Raw genomic sequence first — 22,189 nt, forward strand, 5'->3', positions numbered from 1 at the left:
AAAAGAGAGCGTGGGGACTGGGAGGTTTTTTTCTTTTGCAGTGAGTCTTTTTCTTTTTGCCGCGAGGTCTTTCATTTTTTCGGTGAGTCTTTTCTTTTGACCGTGAACGTAACGGTTATTTCTTTGGCCGCGACAGTTGTAGGCCACCGTAAAAAACATGTTTCATTTTGCGGGTTGAATGGCCCGTATTCAAATAAACGATCGAGGGGCAAATGAGGCGAACGAAATTTACTACAAAACTTTCCATTTTCTAGCAAATCAAGACAGAAACAACAGCATATTGAGCAAGAATCATCTTTTATTGCACTGTTGTTGCATATTCCCATTTTTTATGTAATTCTTTGATATATCTGCATGGACTAATGTCCTCTCACACCAGATGTCATGGTTAGATAGCCTTATTTTTCTCTTATCACCATTTTTTTTCACATTCTTCGCCGACCATATATAATAGGCTTTTATTAGCTCTTTTTCTCAAATGGAAATTGTAAAACTAATATCAACTAACGACACTCATATTATATATTCTTTCTCTCGATTAAGCCAGACGTTACAAGTAATTTCCAATGAAAACAGCGCGCTTCTTTACCATATTTTATTCTTTCAGAAAAGTTGTGTAGCTCTACAAACAATTAAGCAAAGAATTGTACATCAGTTTGTTGGTAGCTTCCTTTTAAATGAACGAAAACAAACACCTAAAAACAAAACTTCAAAGAAATAAGCATATTCTGTTACTTGGCCTTGCCATTTGATGACAACAATTCAAATGAGTTACAGCCATGGAATATTTCAATTCCTGAGTTTTAATTGGTTAACATAGCATGGTATCTGAGCTAATATACCATGGGCCCCTTTCGAGATACAAGATTTTGAGATACTTCTTTTGCCTTTTTTAGTTATTTCAGTTATTTCATTTCCAGTCGTTGAATAAAAGACAGTTGGGGCCAACAAGGCACACATTTTAACATCCACCATCTCATATCCACCGCCTGTTCATGGAATAACTGTTAACATCAACACGTTTGACGAATATATACACTGAGCTTGGCTCCAACAATTATAAACATTCCTACGGTCCGTACAGGACAAGTAAACTTTATCTTTTTTCCTTTTTAATTTATCTACGAAATGTATAACTAACTAAACCGACGCATCAACGACGGAAGAAAAGTAAAAACTTTTATTATGGAGTGAACACTGTTACATTGACGAACAATCCGCCCAAGTGAATCTGTTCAACACCACTAGTCACAAAAGCCACAGGGGGTTATTAACACGAATCGACGATTTACAAGGTAAGTTTCACCTCTTACTCTTTTTAGTTTACGAAGGAGATTGAATTTTGTAGCGAGTTTTTAGTGAGTTTGTAGTTAGTTTATAGCATGGAAGAGCCACCCTCCGATGGATATGCTAATAAACCATTATTATTATTATTATTACTATTATTGTTATTATTTTAAGGTACTATTTTAGTCAACTTTTCTGTTTTCGGCACATATACGCAATCAAAATTAAAGAGTATTTACAAGCCAACATCTGATATATACACTTATTAAACAAAAACTACACGAGTGTTATGGATAGTGACATCATAATAGTCCAACGGTGGAGCCTGGAACCATTGGCCACTCGGCACTCTCTAGGTCCCAGACTTTGACGTCCACTGCCTGTCCAGTGGCAGATGCTCTACTTGGGGCATCACATGTAATACCTTTTTGTCTGACTATGGCATTGATGTAACTCGCCATAAGCAAGGTGATTTCCAAAATCTGTAACAGAAAAACAAGTTTCAGCACCGTCTATTGCAAATAATCTACACGAAGGCTGGGAAAAGGGGAACAAACAGTCGGTTTTTGCTTCGCATCTGATTGGTTGAAAATTTGGCGCCACTTTTCTTGACCAATCACGGAGCGCAGAGAAGCAAAAACAATACAATCCCGGATTGAATTTATAATTTGATTAGAATTACCTTTGCTCTAGGCATGACAAACAGCAACCTCTGGGTACCCTGCTCAACTGTGTTTCCGCCACGCATGATAGACTGGTTCACAACTAACATGAAGTCCTCTTTCCACCCACCAAATGTTACTACGTGCTTGTATCTATAGCGGCACATCAAGCGCTGAAAAAACAGAAGAAGGAGCAACATTTAATCACCAACAACTTTCCTAACCAAGAGCACTTGTCAACACCACCTAGGGAAACTGGGCACATGAGTTGGGGGAGGGCGGGGGAGGGGGTTAGGTCTACTTTTGAATAGATTTGATGAGTTTACGGGATCTTAGCGCCTGGAGAGGACCATTTCATCATCTAACAATTTTGTTCAATTTTGGGACAGTAAGACGAGAAAAAGCGAGCGGGCGAGCGAAACGAAACAATGACTCTGACAAACACAAGCTGAACTGGCAAACTTACCAAGCTGTTTCCTTCCAGAAGATTAATACTGTCCTCTTCCACTGCCAGCCACACTGGCTGGGTATTGTCTACAGGCGCAGCGCGTTTTTTTGCAGCGGAAACCGTATTTTTTTGCTGTTGGAATGAAATAGTTAAAGATCAGTACGCTGTTAATACTTGGGTTTTTGCTAAGCTACAAGTGAAAAAAGTTAATTCACGCAGCAGACCACGTCAAGCATAAATGGCTGCTGAAGTTTATCAAGGTTTTCACAACATGAAGTGGTGAGAGTGAAATGTCTCTCAAACAAAGAAAATACTATGGGCTGACCTATTAAGCGGGAGTTCAGCGCACTGCCTATTAAGTTAGTCACCACATCGCGCACTGGGGTTAAATTAAAACAATTACGAATATAGCTACTGCAAAATACGAAATACAAGTCGCCTTGGGAAACAATTTGCCTCTACTTTATTGTGAATCTCGCCTCAAAAAGATTGGCATCCCAAACCTGCGCTTGGAAGAGCCTGCATCCAAAAAACGGCCATCGCCTTGCATTCTCGAGATATTTGTCCACGCACTCTTTCACGCTCCAACCGTGCAGCGTCGACCATTTTTCGGCCATGCGCAGTGTGAGTGCCCTAAAAGGAGTAGAGAAAGTTGCAGTCAGGTTGACGAAAGTTTCAAGTTTGCTTCCTAGTCCTTTTAAATCTTCTCCGTCATCAGTCATCCTGGATCTTTCGTGGTCTCCTTCGCTACTTAACTATTCAATTCACAATTTTAACGTGTACTTCCGAACTCGAGAGAAAATTTTTGCTAACTATTTGCAAGCAATTTGTTGCGAGTTGCCCACCTTTTTCCTGTGTCTTCCCGCAGCGTTTTAACACAAAACTTGGTGATAACAATCTCGATTCTCTTGCTCGGCAGTGAATTGCTCTGTGCTCTATAGTCACCATAAGAGATCTGATGAAAACAAACGCCATTTCTCAGTCAAAACACTTACAAATTATTGTCAAGAAGTCAACAAACGTTTGTCTCCTTCGCTATCAATCTCCAGGATGTCACTCAGTACTCCCTTTTGGACGAAACATTACCTTAAGTCCTCCCCCTCTTCAACCCATACCCCTCCCCCCCCCCCTGCAAAAAAAAAAAAAAGAAAACCAAACAAAAACTAACGCGAAGGTGAGTAAAAAAGTTAATTAGAAATTTCCAATACCTGGGCCATAAGCGCTGCAAATTCCAAAGCCATCTCCTTGCTGACAGGAAATCGGCCCTTAACAATACTATCATTTGTCTGCAATTCAAATGAGCATAAAATTTAAAACAACAATTACGTTATTGGCACGTCTAATGAAACGGAACCCATTCCGAACCACCGTCGATCTCGTACGCGAATATCGCGGATATTGCGCAAGCGTTTGTGCAGAAATTATGTCTGTAACGAATATACCAGTTAGAAGATTAAAGACATTTTACGTAGTTTTGAAACAAAGATGCAAAACAATTCAATGCACAGAGAGTTAAATATTTCATGATATGAAGATGAAAAGAGGTTATCATTTTTTCTTTGATTAAAGGTCTTAATTACCTGGAGTACAAGGAAGTACTTTTCTTTGTCTGTTTCTCCGCTGCTGAGGCTCTTGAAATGTAACCTAAACAATTTACAATTGACAAAAATTTGAAGATGATTAAATCCTTTCCAATCATATTTCCTACTTTCTCTGTTCACTCTCCCTTAACAACCATACATTTTCCTTGAAATCAGCCAGAACACCAACACGACGCAAATATCCAGTTCGAATTCATGCTTGCACAAGGATGTTCACAAAATAATCAAACATTCAGTCTATCAGAAGTGCACTTTCTCTCTGGGCCCAACTGAAAACCACCTTGCGTAACGTAGACTCACTGCCTTAACCTTTCTCGCTAACATAACAGAAAAAAAGGACCTGGATTGCTAGACCGCTAGAAAATTCACCTGTTCTTGTAGGTGAGTTTGATCATCCTATTAGTGTCCAGTTTCCCTTGGCTTTGACTTCGTAACGCTTGTTCCCATTTCGAAATCACGTCACACAGCTGTGGAGACAATGGTAACAGAGAAGGACGTCATTCACAAAAGTGTATTGAAAAGTGCATTGGAAGAAAAGGAAGGAAACTTGAAACTTCTTAAACTCAATCAATCTCTGCAACAAACTGCTCATCCGGGCATACTTACTTCTAGTTTACAAAATGCCACTTATGAGTTTGGCACCACGTTTGATGACTTTAAGAGGCACCAAAGTCTCGCGCTAAGGACTTTCGAAAGCGTGGAAGTCAAACAGACGCAGCAATTGAGCCATGTTTGAAAAAGCTTAACGGAAACGTAGAAATTACTAACCTTGACTTTGGCTTGTAAACAATGCTCTACTAAGTTAAAAGGATTATCCGTGAAGAGTGCATATCCACTTTCCGAGGACGAGCGAATACCGACCATCTGCAAGATATAATATTTATCAGTTTCAATAAAAACAAGAACGAGCCACACCAATTACAGTATCATGATCAAAACCATACTCAAATGCACGGTTTCACTCACAGTTCCTCTCCTTTTCTTGTCCGCCATTGCAGCATAAAATTTACTTAAGAAACAAGGCGGCCCATTCCATCTCGTGTTAACTGAGCCATTTGGCCGGTTCCGAGTTATGGCACGTGCCTTAAAATAAATGATCTATTGTCTTCAGTTGACTTACTCTGTTAATTGTCTCCGAAAACTCTTGAATGGTAGTGGAACCATCAAAACCAAATACCTAACAAGTGAAATGAAGAGGAGAAAAAGAAAGATATTGAACAGCTGTATCAGGCGTGTGACCGGAAAAAAAAACGTGGAGGTGAATAAATAAACAAGAGGTACACAAAAACGAGAGCTCGTTGTAACTGAGGGAATACAATTTCTTCCCAGCGTGTTTTTTCATAAATTCGGTACTTAATACAGACAGAAGGATTTATATCGTTTTGGCAAAAAAGAAGGAATTTGTCCGATGATCGTTTTTGAAACTTACTTGACTAGATCCATCGATAAAGTGCACTGGAATGCTCATCAGACAAGAGTGATCATAAGGTTTCCGCAGCAAGATTGAGAGAACCTAGGCAAAACATAAAACAACAAAGGAGTTCTTCAGAAAACTGTCAACATACAGATAATATCGCTCTGATACAGATAATATCGCTCTGACGAAAAGCTTACGCTCGAAACGTCAGTTTTAAAATCTCTTTACGGTTGCCAATTTACAATATCAACCCAGTAGATAAAATAAAATCATCTTATCTCAAATTATTCCACGCACGCAGCACCGCAGACAATCGCATATCTCAAGCAATCATGTTTCTAATCATACGGTAAGCCTACACAAGTTTGGTGTTTGTCTCTTACACATGCAAATTACCCACTCTCCACTGTTTCCCTTCAATATCCCTCTTCACTCGAGCGGAAACGTTTCATTCAACTGATCCGCACCCCCAAATTTGAAAACAAAGGTCTCTGATTTTCTAATTTCTGCCATCTCTTTAAATCGGCTTTAATCTGTCCTAATAAGTATGTCTAGAAATTCGTCTATTTCAGGGCTTAAATGTAAGTCATCCTCACTAATCATCACCAGATCATTTAATTGACGGTTATGTTTGTCTCAGAGTTCCGCAAAATCTTGCCAAAACGACCGTACCTCCAGTCTCGACGGTCTGGCTTCTCGTTTCCCGTTTCGCAAACTTCTCTCTAAGCTCCGGATACAGTAAGTTGCGTATTTTCCAAGTTTTGTTCTACGCAGAGACAAAAAGAAGAAAAGGTGAGAATCAAGGTGGTGAATTGTGTCAAAAAAGTTCGGAAATCCGATAAAAGGATGTCGAGGCACCCACAAAAACCAACATTCAAACATATGTCGCGGTTAAAGTTTCGAAAACAAAGGGAAATGAATTGCCGGTACCAATCGCACTTACTTCTGTTTGAAAATTGTCATGCCTCTAGGTATAGAGCAAATTAAATAAATAATAATTTAATTTAAAAAAAAAACATTCAAAGAATGCCCCCAGAGCACCACTTTTGTAGTCGTTGTTTTGGTCTGGAGCTTAAGAGACTTAATAAACGTGTTGCCACCCGAGTACATTGTACTTACTTAAAAGTGGACGTCCGATTCAAATGTCCCTTGAGGAAGAGAAGGAACTTCTGTTTAGGGACAAAAAGAGCTGTACATAGCGATAAGAGTTGCCACGCTTGGATGTAAACAAACTCTTGCACTGGACGCAAGTCGATGGTTGCTTGTGAGGCGATGTCAAATGACTCCTCCCTGAGCCATGAAGACTTGCCACAATGTTCCAAGAAGTGCTGAACGAAAGAAAGTTTTGAAAAACTCTACAATTACGGTTTGTTCACAAATACAAGCAATTTGTGGCACAAACAAGTTTTAACTAGCGTCCAGTGCCAGTCAATGTCAAAGGACGTTCTCGGGCGGTCAAAAGGTGTTTGTTTAACGAAAACCTGGAAGGAGAGCGGACTCGAAAAACCAGAAGAAGGAGCAATAGAACAAGTGTAATTCCAAAGTTTCACAATGTGATTAAAGTAGGAGGCCTGAAAAGAGCTCGTTTTACAGAATAGCGTTTTTAAATTAAAGGAGTAGTTTAGTCTAGTGCGGCCATGAGAAATAAAGTTTGTGAAACTATGTACATCAAGGTGAATATGATTAAATAAGCACTTATAAAAGAATACTAAGTCTTTCAGTTCTCTGTCGTAGGTAAGAGGGAGCAAATCCAGGGTAATTCCATGTAAGGCGCACGTTTTATGGAAACTTGCAAATTCTCTGGTGTAAGGTTACACATGCTGGAGGAATTTTCTTTGGTAGTCAAAACGAATATACTTTGGCGAATAGGATTAATTAAATACAAAAATCAGCCCAGTTGACCTTTTTAAAAATACACAAAGGCAGTAAATTTTAAGTGACAATAGAACAGAACCTCTATTTGACGTAGAAATAAATCTCTGAAACGCAGGATGCACTGATTTCCAAGACAATTATGTTATTGAGCATATAAGTTATTCACTGACATTTTTTCGAGAACTATCACGGCAGATGAAGATAATAATGAAATTATAGCACATTATGCCTTGAGATGAAGACTATCAGTAGTAAGGAGATTAGAATTATCCAAAGCTCATCATGATAAAATAAAATAAAAAAATGTGAAACCCACCCCAAGATCTTCAGGTCCTCTGTGCACGTGTTTCGATGTTTGTTTGATCAGCTGACAATAAATCTCGTTCTGAAGTTCTGGGTTATCAAGACAAGTCTGCAAGGCATTCTGGGCTAGTGACACGTGATAGTCAATGGCTGCTTCCTGTGTCTGTACCGTAGTGAACAAGTGGATAGACTGGGGAGAGGAGAACATTAATTTATTTAAAGCTTTAAGTCAAACAGCTATCCCGATGTGTTAAATTTTCTAAGGCAAGAACATTACCGATCTGTCTCAGTAATACATGTAAAAATTGTTCCACTTTTATTAATCCCTTAACCCCTAAAAGTGACTGGCATCTAATTTCTCTTTACCATTTCACTCTACATCAAACATTAAGGTCAGGAGAATAAAGGAACTGATCACCTACTAAAGAAGCTCTTGATTGTTAAACAAATTCTCCTTGTCAGTACCTTACAAAATGTATAGAGAACAGTATGGAGAATATGCATACTGATGTTAGGGTGTAAAGTGTTAGCAACTACAGTATATACATGGGAGGTGTGGAAGACATAGACGAAGAAGGATAGAAGTTGTTCCCTTAGGGAACAGGGAAGGTGCTACACCAGGAAAAAGAGGAGCTATCGAAGAGCTATAATCAAATTATCCTCGCAGTTCCCTCATAAATACATGTGGGTGGAGAGACAAGATTAGAATGCTTGACGAGGATCATTCACACATTCACGATTTGAAAGGCTTCAGTCCATACTGTTCATAGAATAGTTAAGTATTCTAACCATTAGCTAATCACACCTATATCGCTAACACACAAAGAGATACAAAATAACTTGGATCAGTCAAGTAACTAACAATCATGTTTTCTTCGACTGTTGAGTACTGAGAAGTGACAAAGAAGTGGAAGGGAACTCAAAAGTACAGTGAGAGAGAGAGAGACGGCTCAAAAGTGCTACAGATTTTCAGACTTCTATTGATAATATAAATAACGGCAGCTTAACGTTATTGTTCCAACCTTGAAGAGTTTCAAAGCTTCAGCTCCTAACTCCTTGGATGGCAGAGTTGTGAGTGGTTCAATGATTGGCTCTTTGCTGTGCGTCAACACACAGCTATTCCATATCTCACTTTCTGAAATAATTAACATATATATCGCAAAAGGTAAAAACAGTCAATGGTTTAAACCTGGTATCACAGTGGATTTAAACCCACGCCGATTTGGAAGCCCCCTGTCCACATCCGAAGGTTCAAATTCGCTAGGAGACCGAGGCTAACGATTATTTGTGTAGTCTGGGTGAGAGTAGTCCCGAGAACGAGAGAACTCTGATGATGACTTCCGCTTAGGTTGTCGAAACATCGGTCACAACTACCGACTACCTTACCCGGATATTAAGAATACAAGACTGGTAAAGAAACTGCAATAACCTATATTTAAAGCTAACCTACGTGACAGGCGGGAACGGGGAAGGGAAAACCTCTGAAGGAAAAGAGCTGTTGTTACCTGGATCACAATCCTCAACAATGAGCTGGTATATGCTTTTTTCAAATTCCGTTCCCATGTCATCAATACCACTACCAGATGCCACTTTTAGATGGAACAGCCATGAATCCTAAAGCAGGAGAAAAACAAATCCATGATTAAGTGTCAGCATTCAAGCTGCACATCAGACAATTATCATTCACAGGAGGGCGGTGAAAGTTGGCTCTCCCATTTGAAGGAGGGAGAAATGATCCACGTTTTTCTTACCTTTTCTTCAATCGAATCAATCAACAGGAATGTGGTGGAAGGTTGTTTAAGAGACTTCATCACCAATGTGAAGTGACGATACGGTACTGCATCGCTTACGCTCCCGTTCTCTGAGTCGGGTGATTCCAACTCTTCAACCACCACGTCAATCATGTGGGTCATGCTAAAAGGCACCTGACAAGTGAAAACAACAACAAATAAAATTTTAAAGGAAATTTCAGGTTTGGTTAGACGATTATCAATCATTTTAATAAATAATCAAATTATTACTGAATCAATGGTTAATTAACTTGCTTAATCCATTCTTTTTTAACTTCCTGTGAAAGTGCAAAACTCGAATCAACACTTAAAACATTACGGTAGCAGGATCGAACTTTGGATCAACAAATGTCAGCAACATGTACATAAACAAGAATTAAGTCATTCTTCTGAACAAAGCTATACAAAGAAACATTTATTTCAAAGGTAATGGCGCATTTCATGGATATCTGTGGCCCTCTAATGGGAAGCTCTTCGATGACAATCCTCTATAATTCCACAAACCAGTCCTTCTTTAGATTTGAGCCCAAAAAAGCCCAAAAAAGGGACACATAATTAACCAGAAAGTGCACAGTTATAATGTATCTTTGGAAAGTTACTTACAGCGTCATCTTCACTCTTATAGTAACAAAGATATTGACCACGAAGAACACTCCAACACTTTTTCGAAGAGCCATGCTTCACCTTGTATGGGACACAAAACAGAAGAAAATGCATAAATTACCCATCTAAATTTTGACTTGAACATAATTTTAATGACTAGGGCGTTACACAATATATTCAATACGCCAGGAGTCTAACAAATACAATGTACAACATACAACATAAACCTTGCAGCTGTAATATCGCACCTTTGTGATCCATCCTTTCATTATTTCTTTTTCCTTCACTTGGGCAAACAATGGAGTACTTGAAAACTTCCTCATAACATTATGAAGAACTACAAAATTCAAATGAAACCAATTATTGATAACAAAACTAACACAGATCAGCAAAATGATCTCTTTAACACTTTCACTCTAAGAAGTTACTAAAAAGAGGTTTCTCTTACAATATCACTAAGCTATCCAGCAGAGGAGTAATGATAAGAAAGAAAACCTTCATCTACGAGACATCATTTGAATAAAAAACACATACTTAAGGCTAAAATGTATCACAGACAGTAACCAGAGTCGATATATCAAAGATCTTGGGGGTGAGAGGTTAAAAGTAAAGCTAGTGTGGAGGATTATTTTGGTGTAACTTCCTTGAAAACTTCAAGCAACAGTCCAACTCAGTGATTGCCAAGTGAACAGAAGTTGGTAATCTTTTAACTTTTAAAAATTCTTGGGATTCTTCACATTTAGCATGAACACAGTGAGCATTAAAACAAAATATTGCCAATCATACAAAGCAAGTAAGAGTGTCTGAGTACCTCTGAGCCAGCTGTCCACAACCTCTGTTGTCTCTCCAGTCAAGTAAAAAGTCCTTTTAGGTGTGGAAACCTAGCAATCAAGCAAGCAATATAATGAGCAAAAGTATGAGTTAAACATTTGCTGAACAGCACCAATATCATGGTACTCACTGGTTCTAAATACATGTACAAGCAGCAAGTCTATTGCATACAACTGTCTACACTAGTATGCGGACTTAAAGTAATGTTAGGAATTTTTTTACAAGGCTGTGACAACAGTAACTACTTGAGAATCTTACTTCAATTGTCAGGGCACCATCAGTCCGTGCAATTCTGCAGCTTCCATCCAATGGAATTTTACCCAAAGGTTTCCTGTTGACATCATTCTGCAACAATGAAATGGATAAAAAGCAGACATAAACTAATATGTAAATCATAATAAATCCTAAAGAGGAGGTTCAAACCTACAGCTCTACATGTATCTTTACGAATGTGTCACCCTGAGTCTGTCAACTACAAGCACAATTTTCAGTACATTTTGTGACTTAATGTTTTTCAGATTCACAACATTTTACCTAACTGAGAAATAACAACTCTTAAAACACAGTCCTAATCAGGTGACAGAAAACAGAAAAATATCACCTTGACACAAGTATGTGCTGATTATAAATGTTGATAGAGTTCAGTGTATACCTCTGTTTTGTAGTAGTAAAGATTTCCATCATCAAGGACAAACCATCTTTTCTTCCAGTTCTTCACACGGCCTCCCAGTTTAGTAAGGTATCCTGCCTTTCCTTGATTTTCCTACAAATTGTACATTCAAGAACACAACAAATTAAAGCAACGCTAATCTCAGGTTAACTATTGATTGACATTACAACTTATTTAGCAGTTACTCATCCATGTGTAAATTAAGCACTACGTAAATATCAACAAGAAACCATCTTTGATTTATTCATTTAAGCACAGTAAATGGATCACATCTCAGTCATGGCATTAGCCTTGTGTTAACTTCTTGTCTGTATTCCCTCATGACACTAATGATGTTGTAGTAGGTCAAGCTCAAAATAAAAATATTCTGGTGGTGATTCCCTTTTCAGACAGCTAAATATTAGGTTGATCATTCTGTTGTCTTGCAGACAGAATTTCTCTGAAACAAATTAAGTTAGACAACAGGTTTATCACTTGTCTCGCCGCATCTCACTGCTACCACAATCACTGTTTCATTAACCCTTGGACAAACAAGATGTAATTTGTAACTCTCCCTTCAAGCCTTTTAAGAAAGGTTAAGGTAAGTTTGTGTTATATCAAGAAAAATACACCAAGAGAGTCTCTTGCATGCCCTTAAATTATTGTGTTTACCTTTTTCAAGCTGACAGTTGTGTAAGTGGCACAGGTTTTCAAAACACGTGTAGTTTCTTCAAGAAGTTCATCTGTGTTCTGTTTCATGTTGTGGTGTTCTTCTGTTGCTGCCACTCCATCTGGTGGAGTGCAGTAGTCTCCTGCAGAGCTTTCATTGTCAGAGGAGTCGGTTGATTCTCCAGAAAAAGGTGTGTTTCGAATCTGAGAAGCTCTCTGGATCAAAGGAGAGAAATTAAGTATGAAATAGCTTCAGCATATAGTTTTTTCCTGTACCAGAAATTTATAAACTTGAGCAAATTTAATGGCTAGGCCATAAAAAAGACAACCTAACTTTCATAATACATGGATTCAAGAAAGCTATATCTTCTCATATACATACCCCTTTCAGTGTTGTATACACAGGACAACTTTGTTCCTGTAGAAAGTTCAAGGTTAACTCATGATTAATAGAGAAAATTGATGTTATCAAAATATAACTATGCCTTGCATCTCTGATGTGAGAGTCACATAAAAATAACTGTAGACAAGAAGTTTACAAATCAGTTAAAGTCAACTTAATTCAATCAGTTTTTCACGCAAAAATTTGGGAACTAACAGGATCATGATTAGGAAGCATGACTTGTACCTTGCACTTAATTAGCTTTTATTTAATTTGTCATTTGACTTTTGGCATTTTTCTTTGACACTACTACTGCCATTAAGTCTATGAAAATGAACAAAGAGGAAGTCGAGCTAAAAACAGTATGTACACTGTGTAAAGAAGTCATAAAATCACACTGTAATGTCATATTAAGTAGCATCTGTCATACCGCTAACATGTTGAGGTTTTTACTTCGCGTCTCCAGTGTCCCAAATGGTGGTGTATCTGAACCAGCTGTGAACAAAAAGTTGTTTAAGTTGTCACCTCCCAAAAAAATAATTCACCGTATGGACCTTAATAATAACAATTATTTAATTCTCACATTGGCTATGCAAATTTTGCTGATTGCAGTTTTTCCAGCTACAGCATGTCACTTTAACCATTTCCATATACATCTACCATGCATGACACATGCGCCATACTTCAGTCCCATCAGATCCAATATATATACTAAGACATTTTATGTTGCTGTGCATCTTTTCAATAATATATCAAAGATGATGTCAAAATGTGGTAAGAGTTAAGACAAAAAAGTGGCACATGAGACACAACCAAGTGTCACTGACATTCTTAGCCCTTCAACTCCCATGTGTGACCAAGACTGAATCTCTCCTTACTATTTCAAACCAACATCAAGCAGACAATTGATGAGAATAAAGAAAAATATCAATGAGGGATTATCAGTTGATCCAATAAAAAAATTCTCCAAAATAACATCTAAAGAATTATACAGCAGACAGTGAGGAGAATTGCTATTGAGATCTTAAGAGTTAAAAGATTAAAACATGTTTTTGTCTTCTGTAATCTATTTCTACATTTTTTGTAAACAGACTCACAGCAAATTGTGATCTATTTATTTTATAAGATTAAAAAAGAAAAGCAAAATGTTGTTAACCCTTTAACTCCCAGAGGTGTTTAACTTGTATCTTCTCCCTATAATATCTGTACATTATCCAGCCACCAGGTAGTGAGAATACTCAAACTTATCAGGAAGAATCTGTTATCTTGATCTAGCACCAAATTCTCATGACTTAATTAGGAAGAATTGTATGTCGGTTAGAGAGGAGAATTAACAATCAGATCTTGGGAGTTTAAGGGTTAATGGAGATGTCATCTATGCATCTGTCCTCCAATAAATCATAGGTAAGAATCAATCATAATGTGTGCATAATTGTCACATTACATTTGTATATCTTATTTATATGCTTGATTGGACAACACTTTCTCTGTCAAACTCAGAAAACAATGAACTCCTAAAACATGTGCAAAATGTTACTGTATTAACATTCATACACATGGAAGCTAACGACAAACCAAACTAATTTGTGTCAGACTGCTTGTATCTCACTTATTTCCCCACCCCCTCCCCTCCAAATCACATCCCAAAAGTAGTTCCAGTCTTAATGGTTTTCAAAGTCTCACAGTAAAGTCCAATTCATGTTAGAAACACAAAGCATATACCTGAGTTATCATTCCACATCCAAGAATCAGTTCCGTTTGATTGCAACAAAGTTGCAGGAACATCCACTTTATTACTCTCAGGAGCATTGCCATTTTGTAGGTCTGTTTCTGATAAGTAACTGGTAAACTTTCCCTCCAATCTAGTTACATCTTGCAGTTGCTCTTCTTTGTTTGTTCTTGGCACAGGTGGAACAGGGGGAGGAACAACACTTTCTGATTCAAAGCGCGGAGGAACAGGGGGAGGAAGGGGAGACAGAGGAAAACCATTATTTACTGAGGGTTTTCTAGTCGCAGCTGAATCTGTGTCAGTTCTCACAGAGTCTAGCTCTGGTTCAAGAGTTTGATAAATTGGATCAGCAGAGGTGGCATCCTCTGTAAGGGAACCAACAGATGACCTACTTCCTGACAAAGAATCTTGTTCATTTTGTGCAACACTTGGAGTTAAACTTCCACTCTCCAATTGTAGAGTCACTAATTCACCAAGCCTTGCATGAAATTCTTCTCCATGATTACCAGGTTCAACAGGTTGTAGATAAGTTTCAAAGACACTGTCGTCTATTTCTGAATCAATTGTTGACTGACTATCAAATTGTTTCCTCTGTGACATTCTCTCTAATGGAGTTAATTGCATGTAGGGATTATGTGAGTCTTGTATTTGTATAAAGAATTTTGCTTGAGAACCTCCTGGACTCCTCATTCCTCTTTTGAGTGACATATAATATGATATCTGAGCAGCTCTTTGATCCTCTGAAGTCCCAATAAATCGAGGAATTTTCGATGGAGATTTTCCGCTTGAAGTTCTCTTAATTTTAATTTCGGCAGATTGATCCGAAATGAAAGTGCTAGTATCATCATTATCATCATTAGTTGGTGTTTTTACAAGTTCATCTGGTGACATAGGTGTCGGTGTGGTACATTGTGAGCTTATTGAAGTTACTGGTGACTGATTCCCAACAGTATCCTCAGTTAGAAATGATCGAAAACCAGATTCTTCTTGATTGGCGTCAGGTTCTAGCTCATAATAATCACCAGACTGTGACTGGATGTCTGCAAGTTCGTGGGATAATCTCATCACTTGATCTGTTAAAACAAGATAATAATGTTGATATCAGCTGACTAGCACTACAAAACACAAAAGCTTTGAGCTTGCTTTAGAAGTTACCATAAGGATATAGCATTGAGGTTTCTCCCTGAGGGGCTTTCCAGTAACTATTCACAATTTATGAAAAACTCAACCCAAAAAAAATTGTGTGCATGAAAAAGGTTTTTTGAGTGTCAATAGGGTAGTGGTCTTGTTAAGAAACTATCATTATACCACCACATGAAAACAGTTACAACTTACTCTGAAAAAAGAAAAAGAAAAAAGAAAAAAAAAAGATATTGTTTCCTAAAAGACTTGAACATAAAATGGCTGTTGTGTAAAGGAACTGGTTTGCTTCATGTTACTATCTTGTTGTTCCAAATTCTTGTAGCACCAGAGATGAAATTGCATCACTCCATACAGGTTTAGTGTAAGAACACCTAAAGCTCATCATCCTTGTGAGTAAAGGGATCATTTATATGGCAATGTCTGTACCACTTGCTTAGTGCTGCACTGAGCATTTCTAAGCCATTATCAATTTCATGAAAGTAGCAATTACTTCACAGGAAATCCCTTTTGTTGGAGGAGTAAGGATGTTACAAAGTGTTGTACTTTAAAATATAGCATACCTTGGGAAAATCTGAGCTTTTCCTCAATTTCCTTGACCATATCCATGGCTTGCTTGTGGGATGTCTTTAAATGTTCATTCTCTTTATTCAGTTCTTCTAATTTTTCCTCATACTAACAGAGATAAGATAAAAGCCTGCTTGTGACATTAACTTTTTTTCTTCCACATAATTAAAGAATTACATGTAGGTAATCAGAATTGATCCCCAAGAAAAACTTCTTACAAGTACATTTAAATACATGTACTGTACCACCCATAATTTCAAGACCAAAGAAAAAAAGAAACATCTCTAGATTAAAAGTACCTCTGAAATCTTCTTATGCATCCAGCTCTTTATACGAGCAGCTTTTTCTTCCACTTCCCTTTCACGGATGAGCCGCTTTTGTTTCTGTGTGAAATATTAAGAAATATTTTGCTAAGTATAGGCAACTAACAAATTAAGGTACCTATCCCAAAGTTTCTTCTTCACAAAAGAGATGGTTAGGGCAGTCTCATTTGCAAAGTTTCCCTCCTTCCCACCCCACCCTTGAGCAAAGAAGTAGGGTCAATACTAGGTATAAGCAACTAACAAATTGAGGTAGCTATCACAAAGTTTCTTCTTCACAAAAGAGATGGTTAGGGCAGCCTCATTTGCAAAGTTTCCCCCCTTCCCACCCCTCTCTAGAGCAAAGAAGTAGGGTCAATACTGATAATGATACCTCATTTTCCAGTTCTGCTTGTAGCTGTGCAACTGTTTCTTCTTTTGCTGAAACCAATGTCTCCAAATGCTGGACCTGAGATGCAAACAGGAAAGCAAACCTGTCAGGGTTATTCAAATAGAATTCCTAGTTCCAGAGATGCTAAGTTTTCTTTTGAAAATGCAAGAAATAACAATTACCAGCTTTTCACCTCAATAGTTACATACAGAGTTTCAACCCCTATGTCACCAAGAACATAGATTTCAGTTACAATAATGAGGTAAGCCAATAAACAAAGTTATAAACAACAAATTAAAAAGTAAATTTTAATCTTTTTCATGTCCAAAAATTCAAGAGTGGTTACTACATGTATACCTAAATTTTTATTAATACATTATAATTAGTTAGTTCATTTCATGAGTAACTGAAAAGCAGGGTTATACTGCAGAACAGTTCAGAAAATTAAGGTAATGACTCACTTTGGTACATTTTTATGTACGAGAGCTACAAATAGCAAAAGAAACATACTCAGGATCAAACTTTGTGAAATATATCTATAGCTGTACATATTAAAGAAATCAGAATTATTTGTTTAAAAAGTAAAAAAAGGCTATCTATAATATCAATGTTTTAGTTGCATGTGCTACAGGTTTAACGAATCACGTGTTAGCATTAGTACCTCTTGGGCAGATTCCGATGCTTTTGCATTAGCAGTTGCCACCTGTTCTTCCATACCTTTTAACTTTGTAAGACAAAATTGAACAATTTTCAATGTTATAAGTGCAGTACATAAAATTAAACATTGTTAAATCAGTGTTAGCAAAGAGTTAACACAGTGTAAAGGTGCTGCAAGTAAAAAATTGCTGATTCAAAATATGACAACTACCTCTACACTAAGTGGGTTTTAGCCACAAACAAATCTTATTTAAAACACTTAATACATGTCACGAAAAAAAAATTGCCCACAACAATAATATGATGCAAATGAACATGAACTTATGACTGTAAATATATGAAAATCATATAAGTGCACTGCAGTAGAAGAAACAAATATGGGTGATCCTCGCAGTTATGAACACTACAAAACTAGTAGTTGAAATAGGGCCTGAAAAAGATTCAAGCCTGTACCTACTAGTTCAGTTGTGAACATGAACTTGTTGCGCAAATTGAGGTGAATATGTTTGGTTCACTCTCTGTTTTTCCTAACTAGATGAACAAAAGAACAAAAAATAAAAGAAGCCAAAGCATACATATTGCTTCCTGAGAACTCACTCTCAGTTGTCACACAACCACTTTTCACTTCTTTTGAATGCAGTTTGACCATTTTTTATGCACAAGTGATCAACTATATTTAATTTAAGTGATTGATATTAGCCTAAAATCTAATTTAAGTGATTGATATCAGCCTAAAATCTATGCTGACATTGTTCAAATCGGTTTGTCTTTGTTTTCTTTTGTTGTAAAATCAATACATTAAACTTAACCTCAAACAAATGAATAAAGCTGGCAAGTTTCTAAAGAAACTTTGGCACTGTATTGATGAAGAGTATTACAAGATAATTCCGCTTTATAAACCAATTCACTGATGTGAATTGGCCATGACATTGAAATTCAAAAGCTGACATTTCAAGCATTAACTCTTTGTTAGTCAGAGCAAATCCATTAGAGCGAATCTTTCCAACTGGTTTGAAAATTATACCCTATAGGTGTAGAAATCATCTCTTCTCCTTCCTAATAACTGAATTTATTTCTAAAGTTTGTCTCAGAGACAAAATGTAGAAAGAGATTATCTAAACATGGAGGCCTCTCTGTTATTTGCCTATAAGTAGCAATTGGAATGTAGTAACATGCGAGACATGCAGCTGACCACAATAATCTGTGATAGATTTATGACCACAAATGATGCTACATTAGTGAAACTTGTGAGACATATTTTCACGTTGTTGTGTGCCAGAAGGAAATTACATTGGATCAATAATTATTGCTTTACAGTCAAAATCTAACAGCAGTAAGAATCAAGGAAACTTCCATCACTTTCTTCAAATAAAGCCAAACTACTCCTAATAATCACAAAATCCCTCAAGATCAGACAGTTTCATGCAAGGCTAAAATTTAGGCAACAGTCACTACTCCTAATAATCACAAAATCCCTCAAGAACAGACAGTTTTATGTGGGGCTAAAATCTAGGTAACAGTTATGTGTGTTTGATCATGTAACATGCATAATTACGAAGTGAAGACAGAGACAGCCTTGAAAGCTGTCAAGCTTCGGCTAGACATACATGTAGGTCGTGTGCCGATTGCCCATTACTTAAAATCAAGCCAAACCTGTTCAAGATTATCAATTGTATGTAGTGGGTTTAATATCCTACATTCTAAACCATTCTTGTCCTTTCTAGGCAAACTCTTACCTCTTTGGTGTTCATATTTCCTTGCAAATGATTGTTTCAAGTTTTGATTTAAAGCTGATACTCAAAGATGCCAAAAAAATGACTCAAATTATGATGGCATACATGTAGTTCCAATCAGATTGAATTTAAAGGCACAAAAATGTCAATTGCTAGTCAACAGTGTCAAATATCATAATATCAAAAGAAGGTCCTCAACAAGATTTGATATATGTAGCTGTGACAAATGGCAAAAAAATGAAAAGTTAAGAAAATAGAAAGCAATATGCCGTAAAATGCTGGCAACAAGCAATTGCCTTTTATTGAGACTCCTGGAAAGGTATAACTTAAAATTGAAAATAATATAATATCATCCAAGGTGACAATTGTGTAAGACACAGTCCAGACACAGGATAATTTTGGAATTAGAAATTAAAAGCTGAACAGAAGCCATTTTTAAACACAAAACTGAAAGTTTCATGTAAATACATAAAAAGCATCTGAAACGTTAGCTGCTCAATCATGCCTGTTAAATATGTAGCACAGACAAATTATTTACACAATGCTCACTGTCAAAATAAAGTAGTTTCAATATCAACCTAAGTATATGTTGTATTTGATTCCTAAAAATATTTTTTCAGACATCTTGTATCAAATTTAGGGCAGTTTAAGAACAGACAATCGGATATTCTACATGATCTTTTTGTATCTTCGAAAGAGGTAATCATTGAAGTCATTACATCTAATAAAAACGCTCCAGTATATATTTTCCTCATAAGAACACGTGTATACACTTTCATTTCAACCTTGCTAATATATTTCATCTGATTTTCCCTTGTCTTCGGCATTGTTAGCGCCATACTTAAGATAATTATGTAGTTCTAAATAATCTCGAGGCTATTTTGGTAGAAAAAAATTCCAATCATTCATCGTTTAACGACTAAATTGAAAGCAATCGACAACTTGTCAACGTGCGGTTTTCTGCAGATGTCGTTTCAGCGACACCATGTTAGAGCAGAAAAGTGTTCGCTTCCTTGAGCGTTTTAGCAGAATTTCGCCAAACACGATGTTTGTAAAATTATGTGCATGCTGTTTTGTGTGCAAACAACCATTCATGAATCATTAACAGCTGGGAAGTCGACTTTTCAATTGGCTTGATTCAAGCTCCTCTGATCCACTCAGGGATGAATCGCAATACTTACAGCGCATTTGCTAAATTAAAAACGCAAGCTTTTAATGCTAGCCATAAAAATTACTCTGAATTTCAGCCGTGCTAAACATTCGCGTTTCATTGAAATCAAAGGTGTCAAGTTCAATTTAATATATTACTCTCATATTTCATTTTTGCTTAAATGGCGGTTTGTCTCAACCCTCGCGCTATGGGTGTTGACTATAGCTGTGCTTGAATATAATCTTGTTTGCTGCCGCGATAATGTTGAAGAGATGCGCACCTTTTAAAGTAATATCGTAACGGTAGAATGCGATTAAGAGGGCATTCTCAAGACACATGGATGTTTAACAAAGTTCTTGTTATTATTGATCAGCTGGGCATAAGTTGAATACAAACATAACTATATACACAACGCTACTAACTCACGATCAAGATCTTTCGCGATAAGTTATATCATACCAAACCGCGAAGAATACTGTGAAAACAAAGAAACAAATAAAGCCATTCCATAAATGTGATGGAGCGATTCGAACAGTAGATTTAAATAAAATAGTCACAGAACAGAAAACTACAATTTACCTTTTGCCCAATGACTTCGCGAACTTTCGTCGCCTGCTCGCGAAATTTTTCCAGTTGGTTTTCCAGATATTTACATCTTTGTTTGTAGTCAATCTCATTTTCTCCGACTTCTGTAGAACATACTTGCGGTCCGTTAGTTCTTGATGAATTATCCATCCTTACTAAAACTTGAGAACAAGAAGTAGCGGTCAAATTTCCTGGGCGCGAGCGAATTTTTCTTCTGTCACCCGAAAAATCTCGCGTTCAATGGCTAAACCTTCCTATCTGTCGCTCCGATCTAATTCCTATTTCAGTGGATAGAATGTTAAGCATCTTGTTTGATCCTCACATGACGGAAAGCCAGAACGGGCGAAACAATTCACACTGCGGTTTGACCAGTTCCGAGTGCAACATCGAAAAGTGTGCTAAGATTTTGACCCCACTTGTCGCTCGGCCTGTGATGTCATCTACGCGACTTCGGCGTGACAAAACTTCTTAATCTTATAACAACTTCACGAACAAGGCCAGCCATTCTTTGAAGACAAAAGATAACACAGTGGGAGAGTAAATATTGCCGCAAGAGGTCAAAAATAGCAAGATATACAATATGAAGTAAAAAAATTTGTCTCTCCACTTTAGTCACGAATCCTTACGAAGATCGCACGATTGATCACTTCGCCACATCGGCACTTTTCGCCCGCCTTTGCCTCAATATTCCCACTTCCGGTTATGTAGGTTAGAAGAAAAGACATTTCCGGTAGCTTGTATTGTTTTGGAGCCTCTCATCAGAAAGGCACTTGGTAAGTACGTGACTTCGAATTTTCAATTTATTTACTAAGGCGACCCATCCGATGACTCTGTTTGAAGGTATTTCCGCCATTTTGTGTGGGAAAATCTTGAAAAAAGAAGGGTTTACACATAAAAGTACATTACAAGAGAAATTGATTATTTCATGGCACGAGGTTACAATTTGTATCCTTTTCCTCGTTTAATTTGCGTTCGTTTCGTTTGTTTTTTGAAAAAAATTTTTTTTAGGAATAAGTTCAAAGAATAAGATGTCATGAATATAATATCTTTATTTTAAATCAGTACACATCAGTATAATCTTTCAGTTAATTGTCAAGTTCTTCCTTCTTAATTCAAAGTTACTAAGACCGATCACACTACACAGATTATGATATATTATTCCTTTTGTTTTCCTTATCCACTTATCCTTTCATATCTACCAAACGTCTGACCACAAAGACTGCAAAGGCACCGAGGACCAACATGAATAAAACATGGTCTCCTTTTTAAAGTCGTTGACTCCAGAACTTCATGGGGCCTCAACTCGTGAGCCTGGTAACAGGTTGAATATTGCCTTCTGTTCGAAATGTAATTTTTTTTTCAGCCTGCTTGCCTTGCTCACATTTAGCCACGTTATTTTTCGAAAGGAAAATTTAATTTAG

The 22,189-nt window shown here is 37.2% G+C and overlaps 1 protein-coding gene across 2 annotated transcripts; it reads right to left on the reverse strand.

Moving 5' to 3' along the window:
* Positions 1-280: 280 nt before the first annotated feature.
* Positions 281-21,431, reverse strand: LOC113671729 (pleckstrin homology domain-containing family H member 1). Of its 2 annotated transcripts, XM_089213259.1 has the most exons (31): positions 20,763-21,416; positions 17,305-17,367; positions 16,647-16,721; positions 16,253-16,336; positions 15,950-16,061; positions 14,240-15,319; positions 12,948-13,012; positions 12,518-12,553; positions 12,139-12,351; positions 11,470-11,580; positions 11,076-11,162; positions 10,798-10,867; positions 10,235-10,323; positions 9,987-10,067; positions 9,345-9,518; positions 9,099-9,207; positions 8,616-8,728; positions 7,607-7,783; positions 6,535-6,743; positions 6,088-6,181; positions 5,428-5,511; positions 5,119-5,175; positions 4,767-4,862; positions 4,368-4,465; positions 3,978-4,041; positions 3,606-3,683; positions 3,243-3,352; positions 2,901-3,030; positions 2,416-2,529; positions 1,970-2,122; positions 281-1,769 (listed from the first exon to the last, which is right to left on the reverse strand). In XM_089213259.1, the coding sequence occupies exons 1-31, from the start codon at positions 20,916-20,918 to the stop codon at positions 1,590-1,592; spliced, it is 4,362 nt and encodes a 1,453-aa protein (XP_089069385.1). In that variant the 5' UTR covers positions 20,919-21,416; the 3' UTR covers positions 281-1,589. The 2 variants fall into 2 exon arrangements, with proteins under 2 accessions (XP_089069385.1, XP_089069386.1); XM_089213260.1 differs by lacking the exon at positions 17,305-17,367 and having other exon boundaries at positions 20,763-21,431.
* Between the last annotated feature and the right edge of the window lie 758 nt (positions 21,432-22,189).

This window comes from Pocillopora damicornis, chromosome 7, assembly GCF_964200805.1.
Source record: "Pocillopora damicornis chromosome 7, jaPocDami1.2, whole genome shotgun sequence".
Lineage (NCBI taxonomy): Eukaryota > Metazoa > Cnidaria > Anthozoa > Scleractinia > Pocilloporidae > Pocillopora > Pocillopora damicornis.

Coding starts and splice junctions, on each gene's coding strand:
- LOC113671729 (XM_089213259.1), bottom strand. CDS start 20,918: ATGGATAATTCATCAAGAACTAACGGACCGCAAGTATGTTCTACAGAA. Junction 16,062..16,252: donor TGCATAAGAAGATTTCAGAG/GTACTTTTAATC, acceptor TATCTCTGTTAG/TATGAGGAAAAATTAGAAGA. Junction 11,581..12,138: donor CAACTGTCAGCTTGAAAAAG/GTAAACACAATA, acceptor TACAATTTGTAG/GAAAATCAAGGAAAGGCAGG.